An 18,928-nucleotide genomic window follows, 5' to 3' on the forward strand; every position below is an offset into this window, starting at 1 on the left:
TAGGTGGGATGATAAGAAAATGGTGCTATAAACTCTAGAATGTCCATGTCAGCTCTGGAACCAGATGAGAGAAGAGTGGCAGTTTCATCGTGTTTCTTGTTGTATTCTGGAAGGGCATTTCTCAAATTGCTTATCCCTCCCTAAAAACCTTCTTTCTTATTTAAACCACAAACCATGGACTTTCCAAAACTAATCTGCATTTGTGCTTTTGTGATTTTCAGGCCTTTCAATGCAGTGTAATTTTCTACACAATTACTGACTGTAGTTCTGTGAGGTCTAAACTCATTGAGTTGAGCATAACTATGACATAGCAGTTTGTGAAGACAGGAAAAATTGCTTTTAACACACTGGCCTTTGTTAAGCCTGGCAATTTCAATATTAATTAGCCAGTACTATGAAATAGCAAATAATATTTTGTCAAGTAATAAAATTTCTCAAGGTTGCATAATAATTTTCCACGAAACCAATGATTTTAGTGAATTTGCAGCATTATTGATTTAAAATGGACTCACCAGCAATTGCATCTTCATAGTTTGTTTTTCCAAATGGATTCCAATTTCTAGGCATATTTATTATGCATATGTATTTCCCATATTACTCTGGGAAGAATTGATTTGCTATTTGTGCCCATATAGTATAGCATTTTGTCCTTGAATGGATGGCTAAAGTTTCTAAATATTTGGCTTAACAATTAATATTGTTTGTACATGACAGCACAACTGATTGTTTTTAGGAAAACAAAGCAGTTTATCTGGATCATTGAGATATTAAAGAGGCTTAAAAGACATTAGAAGAAATACATTAGTGTTTTCTCATTCATTGACTACTCCAGTTTTTTTCCACATTAAGAATATTTAATATTCTTCGTGCATATGTCACTTTACATGAAATTCTGTATGGGTTTTAAATCATTAAAGTATTTTCCACAACACTGAGAAGTTTAACGAGTGTATAAAAATCAGAACACGAAAATGTCTCAAAAGAGTTCAGGTTAGCAATCACACTGAGTGTAGTTGGTAAGACAAGTAATAAAAAAGATGGAAAATCTATTTCATTCTTAAAATTTTTTTCCTGTAAAAACGTGAAGTTGAGTGTTTAACACAATTTATATATAAAAAAAAATAAATGTCAGGAACTTACAAATGAGCAAATGAACACCAATGCGTAACTGCTGTAGACTCTAACTGAATTTTGGGGGACCGTTTCCCTAATTTAATTACCTTACAGCTGGCATTTGGAGATGAGAAAATCTGAGATCTGGATTAAAGTTATACATATTTCTAAATAATTACGAAGATATATGTTTAACAACGAATTGTAGGAAAGACAAAGAATGTTGTGCATTAAGCTCATGTCAATATCTGTGTGAGTTATCCTGGAATACACTATCACTTCATATGTAGCTTGATAGCAGGGTGCAAAGGATATTTGTCAGCTTTTTTTTTTTTTTTTTTTTTTTTTTTTTTTTTTTTTTCCTTTTTGGGGTGGGGGTATGGCAGAGGAATCTAATTTTAGCCTTAAGTAAAAACATACAATTCTTTTCCTTGAGTCTGTTGATCTGGGCACTGGGTCAATGTACTGCCTTGGTCTTGCTTATCCACCCCTCTGACAGACACTGAGAGAAGCAGGCATGTTCTTTTCTAATACCAGGAGTCTCAGCAACCCTGACAGACTGGGAATGGTTACTTTTGATACATCTAAATGAGGAAATGGGGAAGAGACTTAATTTAGCTCTTGCACTTTGGAAAACAGGGTCTTCCAACTACTGTTGATTTTTAAAGATGTATAAATAGGAATGTACACAATTTACAGAGAAGAAGAACCTTTTCTGTCTTCAAAGTTGTTCACATGCTTTCAATACTTATGACTGGGATTTTCTATGGGATGAAAGGAAATCTGTGACTCATAAATCAATTTAAAAAAACTGACACACTGAACAGAGGAATCCAGAAACCTCAGTGAATTACTGAAGTATTTCAACCATGCACAGAAAGAGCTGGGTTACACAGCATGGGGAAAAATGCCAGCATGTTGGAAAGGAGTCACTTCGAGCTATGCACAGGGACCCAATCACTGACCATAGAGATTGAAATGAAGCTCCCACTTCTTTCTAGGGTTTACATCTGGGTAGCTAGCTTTCATTCCATAAAAACTAGGGATGTGTTCCTCCACTGGGCTATCTAGAGCTGTGTAGGTGAGCACTGAGCATCTCCTTTGCTTTGATGAGTGCTGTTTCAGCTGGTGTTTCTATGTGAGGAGGGACTCCTTTCCCTTCCCAGGAGGTGCTGTCTGCAGAGATGACTGATCTGGAGGTGGGGATGACCATGTAGAAGTTGGTTTCATCTACCTGGTATGTCTGTGGGGAATGGCAGCCACCACTGGTCTGCTCCCCAATGATGAGAGCTCTGCCCAGTCTCTTCATTATGTATACAAACTCTTCAGCAGCCCCAGCTGTCACAGCACTGGTAAGGATTACCAGCCCCTTCTGAGAGCCATACCTCTCCCCTGTAAGGCAGGAAAACACACATCAGAGATTAATCCATTTTCAGAGATTATTTGTACCATAGAGCAAAGAGAAGCCAAGATAGAAGCTTTGCTTCCTACCTGCTATTACCAACCTGAGAAGTTTGGAAATTTACTTTATGCCTATGATAGTATTAAAGTACTTTTAACACTAGTACAGAGTATATGCTGTAAAAACAGGCTGTCTCCCTGTGTGGTGCTCTTGTGCCATCAGTTTCAGGTTATGAGTTGCATAAGGAGAGAAGCCAGCTCACAATTACTACTGTTAGGTCTTCTGTGGCTTTGATTTTTGCAGGAGCTCCAGATCTCATCAGACTAGCAGAACAGACAGTTGAGAAAAATGACATTTTTCACCATTGCAGCAGGAGTAGTCAAAGTCATCCGGAAGCATCTTCAGTTTCACCCTCATCCCTGTTCTAGGAACATGGCTATCATAGACCTCGACCTGCAACTGTGCAGGCATTACTTTATGAAATTACAATTATAGTGGTTTCCCACCACTTTTTTTATACTTTGTAAATGGAAGCTATCCATGGCCTTTGTCCCAAACCCTTCAACAAATACCCCTTTATTATTAGAATCTGAGCCAAGTATCTCATTTTCTTACATAAAACAGCTGACAGGAAGAGGAAGGGCTTTGAACCTTATTTTCAATATATCTGGACATTCTAGATACTTTTTGAGAGTTTAGTTGCTTTGAAAAAGTCACCAGTGGGTAATAACTAGGACTTGATAACTTGAAAACTAAACTGCTCTAAAAATGTCAATGTATGAGTAAGTAATAGAATGACATATAATTCTCGTGGTAAATTCTAAGAGAGGGGCCCAATAGCATGGTAATTAATTTTCACACCATCTTTGGTTTTCTCATTTCACTATAAACATAATAACCATTAGAAGGCTCTTTTCACAGTAGATATATATATAATACAGGACCAGATCCAGCTCCTTTGAAGTTAATATGAGTCTGCCTGTTCTCTTTGATGGGAACTGGAATGTGTCCATAGAAATCGTATCTGTAAGCACAACCCACCTCTGACTGCCTGGGAAAATAGATGGACCCTGCAGACTGGTACGAAGTTTAACCATTTCAGCATGATCCAGGCCAACAACTGCAGACAACATTAACTTTTTTGCTACTGTCTTGGCTTAAGAGGGGAAAATAATTAAACCACATGTTTAGGACTTAGCACTCTAACTGCAGTTCATAAACACTGAAGAGCTCTGGTTTTTCACGTTGCAGCATCCTTTCAACTTCCACAAACTGGGGCAGGGTTTATGTGGGGTATGTGTGACACATTACCAAATGCTTCAAACTCACCCAGATATACAAAATATAGTGTTTTTTCTTTTCTGTGGAAAAACTGGGGCATTACAGTGTTTTCATCTAATGATGTAGAGGATTACACAGGCAGGTAGTAGGAAACAGCATATAAAAGTGTATGGAAGTGTTGGAAGAGATGTTACTAGAGGTCTAGTCAGCACTGGATTCATTTTTAATTTTGGCAGCTTTTAAAAGCAACAGGTTACAGCTGCTGTACACAGTATTTGGCTAAACTTCTGGAGACCAATTTAGAGACCTCTGTGCCTAACATACCCCATTTCTAGGAGTGATAAACTGTTGTTTGTAGATGGCATTGAGTGACATGGCTGAAATGCACATTTTTTGTTTCTATGTTCTCTGCGCAGCTTGAGCTGTCCATGGCAGGTGCTTTCACCAAATGAGTTACAGGACTTAATGGCTCAATTTAAAATGATAAGGAGAGACATCTGAAATGAAAAGCTGCTCTGAAAAGAAATTGTCATTTACCTTTGAGCTGTGGCTGGGTCCATATCTCCTTTACTGAGTCACTGGGTCTGTCATAAACTTTGTCCAAGAGAATAGGGTGTCCTTCATCAAAGAAATATGAGCACAGGATTGCTATGGGTGTAGTGGAGCCTCCAATATTGTACCTTTACAAAAATGAAAAAATATTAAGGAAACAAGTGAAAATTTGTCAGGCAGTAAATCTCCCTTCCAAGTATTGTTCCATAATACTAGTCCCAAAAAGGCTTATGGCATTTTGATATATTTACATTCATTCTTCCCTATCAGCATTTGCACATCTATCAGATAAACAAAATCCTGTCTAAGAGTGTTGGACTGTTATTGCCCACAACTAACTTCAAAAGCAAACACAAAACTTAGATTTTTTTTCCCTTGACGTTAACTAGAAAAAAATCAGTAAGAAAGCAAAGACTCTGAACCTGCAGAGAAACATCAGATTCTTGTTATTGTCCTTTGAGTAACCCATTCTATTTCTGATATAGGCAGCAAGGAGTGAATTCCTAAACCCTAATACATAAAATTTAGATTCCAATTAAAGCAACATATGTTTGTAGAACTTTTGAGTTCTTTTTTTGCTACACAAAATGAGAAAACTTAGTGGTTTAAATGAGGGGTTTTTTTGTGCCTAAAGATTGTGCTAGTTGCTTCATTTAGCACAGTCATAATTGAAAACTTTGGTTGCAGTTTAATTCCATAGCAGTCTCTGAAGATTAATTTTACTGAAGAGTCTGTCTTTGGAGAACTGCTGCTATGAACACACACAATTAAGTACCAAAATATTTTTTCCTGTCACTTTTCAGTAATACTAGAGCACATACAGCTCTAGAAATATTTGTACTTCACTTACTGATAGTGAGGATTCAGTACTTTCCTGCAGGTGATTTTAGGAGTGCCTAGCACAGTCATTCCAGCAAAATCCTGATGGAAGATGAGTTTATTCAGTTCAATCTATAGCTAAGATTTTTCACCTCCAGAAAAGGATCCGACAATCCAGGAGGCCTCTCTTCTGAAGAGTGAAGCTACATCTTCTTCAGCATTTGTGAGCTGTATGATTGACACTGTGAGTGGCTAGAAGTTAAATAAATATCTTCAGCATGTCCCTGGCAGTGCTGTGCTGCCAAAGCTGCTGCTGCTGCTGCACAGCCCCCGAGACAGCTCAGCCCAGCTTCCCACGGGTGCCATCCTGGCTCAAGTTGGTGGCAGGCAGGGCAATGCTGGAATGCTCTTCCTGGGACTCCCTTGCAGACAGTGAAACTGCAGTAACTTTAGTCAGTAACAATGACTGAGCAATGACTGAGCAGTTGCCAGAGTTTTAACTTTTGGATGCTAGTACTCCTTCTTACATGTGTCTTATGTGACCTTAGGGAGGCCTTTTATTTTATTAGTATCTCCTATCAATGATGTGAGAGTTAAAAATACGAAGTTAATGAGTGTCACAGCTGTTCTATGAAGGGAAACTATTAAGGTGAGAGACATTTTGCATTATGGTTAATCCCATGCAAAATCGAAATTATCCAAATATGAAGTTCATGAGTGGCCCAGCTGTTTCATGGAGGAGAACTTGTAAAATGAGTAACATTATTCACTACAGTTAATCCCATACAAAATTTAAATCATCAGTCTTAAAATTGTAAGATTGGCTAACAGAGAATTTCAAAAGGTTTGTTTGGGGTTCTCTTTTATATGCCTTCAGGACTGGGTCTTTTATGTGCACTCAAAGGACTGAAAATACATTAAATATTAAAAAAATAAACCAAAACCAAACAACACATGAAAGGAGCTATAATGATACCATCTGGTACCTGAGACATGATTTCATCTTTGCTGTTTTAGTGCCCCCAGCCCTGAAAGTTTTAGTTTGGGAGAAAACTGAGGAAAGAAAGAGGATAGTCCCAATCCCCTCTCAAGTCAACTGGAAGGTGCTTTTGCTGAATTCAAGTTCAGCCATGGGTGTCTTATGTTGGTCGCTGCCTTGCCTCTTCTGTGTGAGCACAGAAGAGACAGAGAAGTCTGTCTCTGCTCTCATCAATGTGCTCAACTTTTCCTCCCTCTGCTGAAAATCCCACAAGAATATTAAGAATATTATGAGCCCCATGATAACAATAGAGCCAAGTGGTTCTAACATTAAAACCAAGTCCTCACAAAGTCCTTCCTTTCTTTGGTTTATATTTGTAATGTTCTGGGCTCACTCAAACACAAGCTCTGGACCACAACAAGGGAATTACTTCCCTAAATGTTGTATAGGAAATGTACATTTTTATATTAATCTGCTTTGATAGTTGGTGACAAATGGATGACATGTTATGGCTCATAGGATTTGGAGCACTGTTGACACACTGGAGTGTTCAACAGAATTCTAAGCAGAGAGCAGGTGTATGATGCTGCAGCTTGGTGCAGCAGGGTCCAGCAGTGCTGCAGTACCTCTGTGCACAAGGCCCATTCTGTACAGACATGATTGCCCAGAATTATTTAGCACTGCAGATATAGCAATGAAATGCAACACAGCCTTAAACATCATCTGTCTTTTTGACTGTTGAATCACTTGGCCACTACATGAAGTGAAAAGATTTTTATATATATATATATATATATATATATATATATATATATATATGGCACATGGAGAATTAGATTAGAAAGAAATTAGAGAAATAAAACACATGTAACATCCAGAATTGCATTCTGAAAACTGTTCCCTAAATTTGCCTATTTAGTTCTAAACATCTCAAGTGATGATACAACTTATCTTGAGATATACTTCCAGACTGTTATTATTTTCCTTGGATGTTTTCCTTTTCTCATTTAATCTTAGCAATGTTAGCCTGTAAACAGGACAGCAAGCCATGTAAAGCTAATTCACTGTTACAAATAAAATGCTGCTTTGAAAGAGCTTTGGTTATTTGCCATTCAAAGGTTTACCTCATGTCTATGATTAATGCATCCGTGTGAACAATTTTCTTCCAAACATGCTCTATCATTAGGTCGGACACCTGGGTTAGAAGTTCACTGTCTCCAAACATATCAAATCTCAGATAGCCGATGTTGTTTTCAAATACATTTGTGTGGAATGAAAATTTAATCAAATCTTCAAATACTTCTGGCGGAGGGATCTGAAACAGTACAGAAAAACAAAACAAATGATTTGCTGGCACTCATAGCTTGACACAAAATTATGTGGGTCATGTTTAATCCAGGTGGGACACGCATGAGGAATGTGACCAAGTTTGAAAAGCATAAAAAATTTTACAATATTTCTGCACATGAAACATAGGTTAGCATTGCCTGATGCATTTTTGTGCAGTATAAAGTGAATTAATAACATTCCCAGAATATGGATCAGGTATCTATTTCCCAGAGCTCAGTTTGTTTTTCAAAAACACATGAATTTCCTTGAAGCAAAGAGGCTACAAGAAGAATCCCAGCCTGCAGCATAGATGCCAGTCCTGGACCTGCCACCCAAGCCCACATGTTGCCTTTATGAGTTGTATCTAAACACAGTGTCTGGGACTTTCATAATCTCTTGATTAGCCTCATCAGACAAACAGCTGCTGGCTCAGGTGCGAGTGGCCCCAGCCCCTCTTAATGACCCAGTCCCTGTGACAGTGAGGAACCTGATGTGCTGGGCATGTGCTAGGATACTCATGAAGTAGATATGCTAAATCTCTTATATGGTGGCCATGTGCCTGGAGCCTCACGTGTTGGGTTGCGTTTTATTTAATTTTGCTTAGCTTATGTTATTAAACAGCAGATATTATTTTAGCAGCAACGAGTAGCCAAATAATAAAATTATTCTAGTAACACCTGTATGCATTGAGACATAGCCAGCTCCTATTGCCAAACTTCTATTTTGTATGTGGTATCTGAAAATAGAACAGTCTCTTCCAGCTTGAGATAAGAATTTAGAACTCGTACGACTTAAATGACCTTCAGCCATTTGGTCTTTCCTCCTCACGGTTGCTGTGAAATTGGTGTTATACCTTCTTTTTAATCAGTTGCCCTCTGCCATAGCTCATACCCAGACAATCCATGCTTTTACACTCAAAAGAACAAGGAGTCAGCAGTGAGCCATGTGCTAGAGGTGCTCTTCCAGTCTACAACATGCCACAGAACTGGGCAGGCACTTGGGCTTTCTGCAGCTACAGAGAAGTAAAGTAATCTCCTGACCCCTATATAGTGCTCTGGCCTGGAGCTGTGCTCCTGCCAAAAGCAGGTCTGCCACAGCAGAAAGAGTTTCTTCCAAGGTGTGTGAATGCAGCTGTGCTTGACACAGCTCAAGGTTACCTACAGGAAAATTACCCACTGTGTGACACTTCATCATTTAGTCCCTGATGTATGCCAAAATTACCAAAATTTCAATCATTAATTTAAAAGCCCTGTTGGACACTAGCTGTTGACCTGATGATAAGAGCAAACTCTTTTCTGTACCCCTTTTTATCACCATACCTTGTGAAAATAACCCTTACATTTGGACTGTAAACACATCAGTCCAGCTCTGCTGAGTTTGTAATTTCCAATCCACTTCCCAGTGACAGCAATGCTACTTTATCTGCCCACTGTACTTTGATTAACAAATCACAATTTTGAAAAATATATCCGGCATGCATTGGTTGTTCTGACAGAACTTAAGTGTAGTGCAGAGTTACTGGTCCCTCTGCCAGGAGGAAAATAAAAACATCCCTCATTAGTAACATCTACAAATAAAACTGATATTCTACTCACAGCCACTTACTAATGATATTTTAACTGAACACACAAATGTCTTTTCTTTGTCTCCAGTGATAACTGCTAAAAGCATACCCATAAACATGTTAAGAATAATAACTGATAATTTTTTTCTTGACTTGTTCTTTTACTATGATGCATCACATTTTTGTTCCCTGAGGACTTCAGTTTTGCTAACTCTTGAAAATTCATTATAAATTTCAAGGTGGGCAGGTTTCTCTTAAAGCTTGAGGTCTCAAGGGGTGAAATAAATGTGCAAGGATATAAATGAAAGCTCCTCATGGCTGCAGGAAAAGGCATGAAAATGTATCTATTCTAAAACTTCTAAGATTGCAAATCAGATGAAAAGCACTCAGAATGTAATTTTGGGGTGCCAGGGAAAGTGTCTGAACCTGTCAGCAAAAGAGGTGAGGAGCCTGTGACTGACATTAGAGAGTGCCCTGCAAAACAGCAGGCTCTGACACTGACACTGAAGCGTGGGCCACGTGCTGCAGGTACCTAAGGAGGTAAGTCAAGCTTCAGGAGGCAAGCACATGCTCTCCTTTGGAAGGCAGGGCTCTGTTTGCTGGCCAAGGACAAGCTGGGACAGGATGCAGCTGAAAGTAAGATCTGCTGCTTAGTCAGACAATGTTTACATACAAATGACTTGCTGTTAAATATAAACCCTCAGGTGCACACTACAAGCAATGTAGCTACACTAAAGGACCTCCAAGCTAACTCCACTTTAAGCCAAGGAAAAATGTTTTTTTATTAACTATTTAGGGTCTGCAGTCTTTTTCTGCAGACTCCTTCCACAGGTAAGTGACCTAAGTAAAACACATGATGTCACAGAAAAGAGAACCTTAAAATGCTGCCCTGGGACTTGTGCACGAAGTTTGATCTCTGATTCTGCCATTGACACAAACCCCAGCCATGGGCAAATCACTTTTCTAAATGTGCCTCTCTTCCCTCTTTTCTCTCCTTTTATCTCTCCCTTAAGTAGTTTGTCTGTTTAGATGGAACCTGTTTTTTCACAGCTATTTTTGTGCTGACCATTGTAAGATAACTCTGATTTCCATTAAGGTCACTAGTGCTGTCAACAGCTGGCTGGTAAAATATGATCAGCCAATACCTTTTCAATACCACTGCAAACGCTGAGATTAGTTTAAGAACCATGAGATCTTGAGGGCTGACTGGCAGGGTTGCACATTTCTTAGAACATTTGGGTTCCTTGTGCACCCCCACAGGCTGGAATGGAGCTGTTCCTCCTAGTAGGTCCTCCAGCTCAAGGACTGAGCAGGATCAGCTATAAGCCTGACAACTCATTCTCACTTGCTCTTAACAACACACATTTTACTGGATTTCCAGGCAATCCACCCTAGTACGTCACCAGCCTTACTATTAGAAAGATGTTTTTAAGATCTAGTGTAAACAGTCAAAGTTCACTATTTTGTACTGTTTAAATGCATTACTTCTTGGCCTGTTTACTATGGACAAGGGAAGAGATTATTCTTTTAATATTTGAAACAGTCTCTTAAATATCTGAAGACTGTTTTCACGTCTCCTCTCAGTTTTCTTCTCTCTGGAATAAACAACTGAAATAGTTTAAACGTTTTGAAGGCTACTTTTATTCAGTGTTCTCTTTACTCCTGTCCCTCTTTTCTGCTGTCTCCATACTTGAGCTACATCCTGCCAGAAAACCATTGCCCAAAACTGTGCATATTATACTCTAGATGAATTTTCTTTAGAGCTAAATGTAGCAGATTTCATGTCTTCCTGATTATATTCTTCCTTATGCATTCCAGTTTGATGATGATGAGTATTTACTGCAACAGCTTGACCCTATTGACTTGTACTCGGCTTATGAACTTTGAAGAACCCATTTACATTTTTACAGGACTCCCCCTAAACAAGCTAACTTTCCTCCCAGAGTTGTGCAGTGAACTACTATCACCCAAGAAACAAGCAAGCAAAGACTGCAAAAGGTGAAAAGCCAATGAGAGTTAAACATGAGACATTTTTCTCTTGCATAAACTTGCATAGTACCACTGACTTTACTGTGGTTATGCTGATATAAATCAACATCATATGGGCCTACAACAATTGTTTTTCCACATGATAGCAATAGATGTAGCAATTTGATTATTTATCTTGACACTTGGAGGCTGCCCATTTTGATTTCACTCAATGAAGGGATATAAGCAAACCAACCTTCTTTCTGGTGAAGCACATCTAACTATTGCCTCCTTCAGCAAGTAGAATACTCTCCTATATATACATATTATTCATCTGGAAACAGAAAGACTTGACATGCAGGAGCAATTTCTCTTTATAAAGGATTAGTTTTTGCCTTTTATTCTGATCATCATTTTCAGCTGCTTATCTAAACCATCATTACAAAAATTCTCCTAGATGTAAAGACTGCATTAAAAGTATTTGGTCATTAAGAAGGGGCCAAAATAATCACTCAGGGAGACCCCTCACCACTTAAAATGGACATAACACTTATGCCAAAATAAGGCAGCTATTCTTCCATAGGTAGACAGTCACAAACACAAATGTTTCAGTTTGTAGAATAAGGTTTGACTGGAGAAGGAGAGAGACAGAAGAATAAGAAGCAGGGATTATTAAACTGCAGGTCAGCAAGTTTACAGAGCTCTGCCTTATAAGCAAAATGTTATTTTCTGGATCACAAAATATATAGACAAAATTTGACTCAAGGAAGTTTGACTTTGGAAAGTGGCATTTACGCAGCTGACAACTCTGACTAGCTGTGACCTTGCTGCTGCTTAGAGGAGACAGTCACTCCCCTGTACAATGTTCCAGCAGCTATTCTGGTGCAGCATATGCAAAGGTCTGCATGCATTTCACTCGTCTGTCTCCTGTGTCCCATCCCATCCTTCCTGTAGTTATTCATCATCACTTTTAGTTAATTGTGTTGGATCTGCTTTAACATCAATGTCGTTAACAGTAAATTTCTACTTTCAAGGGAGAGGGTGGCTTGGAAGGTAGGTATCACAAGAGAAAAACTAGCTCTTAGGTTTTTAAGGAATAAATGTGATGTAGATCAAGTCAGCCACCATGTCCATGTATCGAGCAGCTGAATTTTAATTTTTTTTTAAATTTACAAATGCAGCTAGTGCCATCATATATGCTTCACTGTACACTACAGGTATTTGCTCTCTGGGGTATACTGAAATGTTCCACAGATAGCATCTCTTCTATGGCTGCAAAAGCAAAACAAGAGATGAAGGTGCTCTTGCTGCCTAGGGCTCTGTGGAATGGGTGAATTTCTTTTTACCTCCATCTCAAGGAAAATCCTTTAAGGACTTCAGTGTCTTCATTAACATCTTAATGCTCTCTTGTCCATTTGACTCACATTTTCTTCCAGCAATATGAGGGAATGCTTCTGCCTCTGGAAACCATTTTAGTCTCATAAGACATAAGAGACGTGATTCTCTGCTCTTTATACATTATTTCACCTTGGAGAAATCTCACATTTGTCCTGATTTTCATCCACACTGATGTGATTTCCTTCTTATGGATGTATCTCTGACCTCTTCGAATAATTTTGCCTGACAAAGAACTATGGTAAAACAGAGGCATTGAATAATATAACGGCATTTCTTCACTAGCTCTATCAGGATCAGAATTTTGTGTATGTGACAAATAAGATACTTATCCTCTATGTCCTGTTCTCAACGTTTAAGGTCTGAATAAAGTAAGATCTGAACAAGTAAAAACCACCAACAATATAAATTCATAGCCTTCAGTGAACAGAGTGACTAATTTGCAGGATTTTTCCATTCTGTAGAATGGGGAGAAGCTTTGATGTGTCACTACTGGTATGTTGACAATAACTGAGCACGGAACTCTGTCAAAAGCATTGAAATATCTTTAGAGTGAAGTTTTCTACACTCAACCAAGTTAGGAGACAGAGTGCTGGAATAGAAAACTCCTTTAATTAATTATTTCTATTTAATCTTAGAGGCAAGAATGGGGCCAGCATCTCTTGGTTAACAAACTTGAAAAAAAAATCTGCCCTGGCAATGCTTTGACTTTGTCCTTGACCTTAGTATTTGTGATAATACCACAAAGGTCACAGCCACTTTAAATCATGCATGCCAAAAATTTCAGAATGTAGAAGTCCACGGATTTCCTCCCCCAGGAAACATTTAATAGTTACCTGACACTTGGTCTACTCTGGTTCATTGCAAAGGCAAATGCATTCTCTTTAAAAAGTAATTTTATGAGTCCCTGGAGAAAATACGTCTCTGATAGCCATGCTAGTGCAGTAGCCAGAAAGCAGCTAACTCCATCCAAGAAAGGGATCAGGTTATCCTAACCCTCCATTTAATTTGAAGATGGAATTTTAACAAGTGCTCCTGGGAGCTCCCTCCAGCACAACAATGAACAAGAAAGATTGCCAAGGCAGACCAGTGTATAAACACTCAGACTCAGAACAAAGCACAGACTGTTATGCAAACCACACAGCAAGGGCAAAAGTAGATTATTAAAAATCAATTTCTCCCTGGGGTCACCTAACTTCCACCCAGATACTTCCAAAGTATTTCTAGGTCACTGGGAAAGTGATGCTGAGCTTGAGATACAATTAGAACAACTTTTCACTGCCACTACCAAAAGAGCTGCTGATTCTTCTGGTGTAATAGATGTCAGCTGCTACAATTTTATATAAAGTCCATCAACGAGCACATGGCTGCATGTTTAGTGAGTTGTATGCATTTACTCTAGTCCAACTAAACTTCCATCAAATTACAACCTGGGTTTGAAACCAGAGGGTTTCTGAATTAATTACAGCTGGAAAAGCTGCATCATTGAAAGAGGAGGGATTACAGAAACAATGAGATATCTTCCTTCTAACCCTGAAGCCCTGCATTTTTGCTTGTGGCGTATGGCAATGATATTCACAGCCTGAAGGCTGTTTCCAAAATCTATGCATCCAGAACTACCATCTAATTCCACAAACTACTACCCTAAGTGTCAGAGCTCAGCCCATGAAACCTACTCAGGCAGTGGCTTCTCCTCTGGGTACAAGTAAATCTGGATGGGTTTATGGTATAGGCTAGAAAAAAGGTAAGGTGTCTGACTTAATGCTCCCATTCCAGCTGGCATCTCTATAGCTGAGTATGAGAGAACTGTACCTGTTTTGGCATGATCCCTGGGATGCTGTCCTTGGCATGTTCAGGGATGTAGAGTAATTTCAGGTGTTCATCATAAGAAAGAGCTTTTAAGATGGCAGTCACCCTCCTGGCAAGTTCTTCCTCCGTATGGATTATTTTATAATTTTCTTCGTTGATGTTCTTTGTGAGGTTGGATGCTATGAGAGTCCCAATGTCCACAAAGGCATAATTATCTGCCACAAGCTTGCCTACAGTTTGCAGTATCTGTGGCACCTGGGCACGCAGGTTGGCAATGTGCTGAGCCACAGCCATGGCTTCACTGGCCTGGATTGTGATGTGTGGCTCCACCCCAGACACACTCCATACTTTCCCAGTGACTGGGCTGAGCACCACTTGGCTGGGGATGGAGGCATATAGGGAACTGTTACCCACACGATAAATGCCCACTGAGAGGGCTCCACCGACTGTGGGCTCACCAATAACTGTGGCGCGATGTAGATCCTTCATAGAGCGAGTGAAAGCTTCAGCTGCTGACCCACTCATATGGCTTGTTAGGATGTAGATGTCCTTGAGGGAGCCGTATCTCTTGCCAGCAAGCTGAGGGAGAGTCCACACCTCTGTGCTGCGGGAAGTACTACGATCAAAGACAGTGTAGAGGTGTTTCCGAGGCTCAGGCTCAAAGAAGTAGGAACAAAGTATTGGGATGGCAGTGGAATAGCCACCTGTGTTGTACCTCATGTCAATAATCATGGCATCCGTGTCCACCAGCTTGTTCCATACCATCTGCAACAGCTGTGGCCCAATGGCCTTCACTGTTTCTGCCTCAGCCATCATATCAAAGCGAAGGTAACCCAGGTTCCCTGGCAATACCTCAATTTTGAAGAGTGCCTCAATGATGTAGCTCAGCTCCTCAGGGCTGGGAATCACATTGGGAAGCTGCTCTTCTGGTGTTGGTTCCACATGGCTGTGGAAGACATGAAGCCGATGGTCTCCAGAGGCCTCCTGCAAGTCACTGGTGAGCTGGGAAGCCAAAGTCTCAGAATCTATGGCTGATCGATAACCTCCTTGGGCCCGTTTGGTGCTGAGCATAGCACTGGCCTTACCAGCCACTTCCGGGATGGCATAGTGAGCCTCTAGGAGTTGCCCGGTACTCTCCAGAAGTACTCCCATGTTCTTGTGGAAGGCTAGCACTTCTTCAGCCTTCTCCAGTGCATCCTCCGCCAACACTATGGCATCAGGAACAACTCCTCCACCCATCCAGCTTTCCCCATGGTTGTCAATGAAGGTGATAACAGGAACCGTGATAGTCAGGCCACGAGTTATTCCTGGCCCAGGCTGCAGCAGAGGGAAGGTCCGGGTGTGTGAGAGGCTTCCTGCTGTGATCTCACCGATCAGTGTGGCACGGCCCAGGGACTGCATGAGGTAAGCAAACTCCTCAGCAGCTGTAGCAGTGTGGTGGCTGGTGAGCAGGTAGATGCCACGCTTAGCCCCATAGGACTGGCCCAGCAATTCTGCCTGGCTGTTGTGCTCCTGTGTATGGTTGGTGCATCTGTCATAAGTTGTGAAGAGATGGACAGGACCAGCAGCAGGGTCTTGAAAATAGGAGAGTAGCACAGGCACAGCAGAGGAGGAAGGGCCTCCAGGATTGTAACGCAGGTCCATGATCAAGTTCTCTGTATTTTGAAGGGGTTCCCACACCTTGTGTACAATGTAAGGCCCCAGCTTTGCAAGCACAGAGGCATCTGCAAACTCATCAAAGCGCATGTAGCCAACATTGCCTGGCAACACCGACACCTTAAAGACAGTATCCACCAAGGCATGCAGCAGCTCCTCATTGTCAGGTAAGTCAGCTGCCATTCCAACTGGCTTGTCAGCAGGGGGATCAGCAGCTTCACCTGGCATCATGACTCGGACCATCAGGCGGGGGTCTTCAGATAAGGCCTGCAACTCAGTGTTGAGTTTGGTGGCCAAGTCCTCGGATGACTGCACAGAAGAGAAGTCAGAGGTGGCGAGGCGCCGCAGTAGCACAGGCACTCTCTCCACTAAGCTGTAATAGTCCTTTAATATGTTTTTCAGGTGGCTAACTGTGCCAGGCACTGCTCTGCGGACTGCCAGGATGTCCAAGGATTTCTGCAAGGCTTGCTCTGCCTCAGTAGCCACACATGGCATCACCCCACTCACTTCCCAGCTCTGTCCACCCCCACTCAAGGGGCTCACAGATCGTGACACAGGAACCATCATATAGAAATTGGAAGGACCGATACGCAGCTTCTGGATGTCCAGTGAACCCCCAGCTGTCTTCTCTCCAACAGTGATAGCTCTGTTCATGTGCTTGAGAATGTAAGCCACATCTTCAGCCACTCCTGTGGTGTGACGGCTGATCAGAACAATGACATCCTTGTCTCTGCCGTACCTCTGTCCCAACACCTTTGGCAGTGTCCATATCTCTGTGGTGGTGTTGGAGGGACGATTGTATACAGTCTCAACATGCAGCCTCTTGTCTTGTTCACACAAGTATGAGATGATGAAGGGGAGGCCAGAAATCTGTCCCCCAGTGCTGTGACGAAGATCTATCACCAGGGCAGATGTCTCTATCAGTGTCTTCCAGACCTTGTCCACCAGAAAAGCTCCAACTTTCTGCACAACCTCCGCTCCTATGATATAATCAATCCTCAGGTAGCCAACATTGCCCTCCAGCTTGTCATACATGATCACATGTTCAATAAGACTCAGGAGTTGCTCACGAGTAGGGGAACCCTCAGCTTCTTGTTTGGGAACTGCATGTGGTAATGGCTCATAGGAAATCACAAGTCTTGGGTCATTCAGAGCACCCTGCACTCCAGCTGTCAAGACACTGGCCAGCATTTTTGGATCTGAGATGTCCAGGATCTCTCCACTCTTGATTGCTTGTTCAATGGCTTCTTGCATTCCCACTAGGTTTTCAGGATAGCAGTAATTGTCCAGAAGGACTTTAGCCATGTCCAGCACTAGAGCTGGCTGAAAGATTTCCTCGGCAGATATGATGCACGTGATCAGTGCTGAAAACAGCAAGAAATGTGTCCTGATCATTTTGTCTTTGTATGGAATAGAAAAGAAGTCAGAAGCTCTCATTGATCAAGATGAACATAGCTCTCCAGTGACTCTGGACTCTGAATCGCACTGAAATTCCTGTGTTGAATCCAGGTGCACTGAACAGATCTTTATCTGCATTAAACCTTTAATCTCATTAAAACGGAGTGCATCATCCAAAGTCCACCAATAGATGAAGTTCAGCTCCTTACTACTTCACAGGCCTCTTATGAAACACTAATAAACTTCAATCATCAAGGAAGATATTTCTAGCAGTTAATTGTTTCTAAAGGTAATGCTTTGCCTGTTGCAAACTGGTCCTGGCTGATCCTGAAAGTGGATTGCTTAAATGTAACACTGATTTTAACCACAGTAAGAACAGCACTCATCCTGCCTTTTACCATTATTTATGAAGAGCTTATACCAGGAGATTCTTCAGTGACTAAGTTGTATCAATATTTAACATCCTTTACAAAGTTGTTGACAATACATTGTCTTTGGTATTTTTCAGTTTGAGCTGCAAAGGACTGTTCTTACATTCTGTGACTAAGGGCTCCAAACATGGAACTCCAGACACTTAGCACAGCTCATAAAATCCAAGGTAATGACAGCCTTTTAATTTTTGTGCTGAGAATTGCCAGCATTTTAAACAGGACTTTCAAACACATTTGCCTCAACATAATACAGCTAAATCTGAGATGACTTTAATCTTCACAATTTGCACTCAATTAGGATTTACTTGTAATACTGTTGGGTAACATATGGTCATGTCTGATGACAGCTCCCAGCCAATAGACTTCAGGCTCAACATACCAAAATAGAATGTGGGGGGGTTGTTTTCTTCTGCTCACAATGTATTTGAGACCCTATTGTATTAAGAGTTTGAAAGAGGATCAGAATATGCGGGATGCAGGCTGTACCCTCTCTGAGCTCCAGTATGACATGCCAAAGACATAAAGGAACAGATTCCTGGCTTCAAGTTTGAAATGAATTGCTACCACAGCCACTCTGTTTGCTGGAGGTAGCTACAAGAATATACTGAAATCTGGGAAGAGCACATTTTTGTACTCCTGTCAAAATCTCGCAACATATAAATGCACGTGGAGGAAGGAGTCTAAAGATGGTCTAAGCCTGTCTGGATGCACTCTGTTGGTCATGTGTGAGTGGCCTGAATGAAGCCTGACACTCCTTACTTTCAACTTACTGTTCGAAGGATGTTACAGATGTTATATACAAGGTGCTAACAGCCACCTCATCTTACTCGCAAAGTAACAGACATAGATGAATTGCCATGAAGACAACAGAAAGGAGACAAGAACAGACTGCAACTGAATATTTTTAATCAGTGTGCCAGATATCAGCTTCCATAACTAAAGGAGGTCTATCTATCACTGCTAAACTCTTTACAAGTTTTTCCATAGTATTTAAGGAATTATTTCCACAGATGAACAATATTCTTCTCCAGTGAGGCCTTACCTATAGAGGTTAAAAATCACAAAATAGCACTTTCCTGCCTGTGACTGTTGTATAATTGAAAAGAAAAAAACCTTTTTCCTATTTTCCTGACATTTATTTTGCCTTTTATCACAGTCTACAAAGATTTTCGCATCAGAAGTGCTGGAAACTGTAGTTGAACTTATGAAGCAAAGATACTGAGAAATATATA

General features: G+C 40.7%; 1 protein-coding gene across 1 annotated transcript; it reads right to left on the bottom strand.

Annotated features, from left to right (window-relative positions):
- Positions 1–2,176: 2,176 nt before the first annotated feature.
- On the bottom strand, positions 2,177–17,262 carry RBP3 (retinol binding protein 3). Its single transcript, XM_058841677.1, has 4 exons — positions 14,215–17,262; positions 7,271–7,461; positions 4,334–4,476; positions 2,177–2,505 (listed from the first exon to the last, which is right to left on the bottom strand). The coding sequence occupies exons 1-4, from the start codon at positions 17,260–17,262 to the stop codon at positions 2,177–2,179; spliced, it is 3,711 nt and encodes a 1,236-aa protein (XP_058697660.1).
- Between the last annotated feature and the right edge of the window lie 1,666 nt (positions 17,263–18,928).

This window comes from Poecile atricapillus, chromosome 6, assembly GCF_030490865.1.
Source record: "Poecile atricapillus isolate bPoeAtr1 chromosome 6, bPoeAtr1.hap1, whole genome shotgun sequence".
In the NCBI taxonomy this organism is placed as follows: domain Eukaryota; kingdom Metazoa; phylum Chordata; class Aves; order Passeriformes; family Paridae; genus Poecile; species Poecile atricapillus.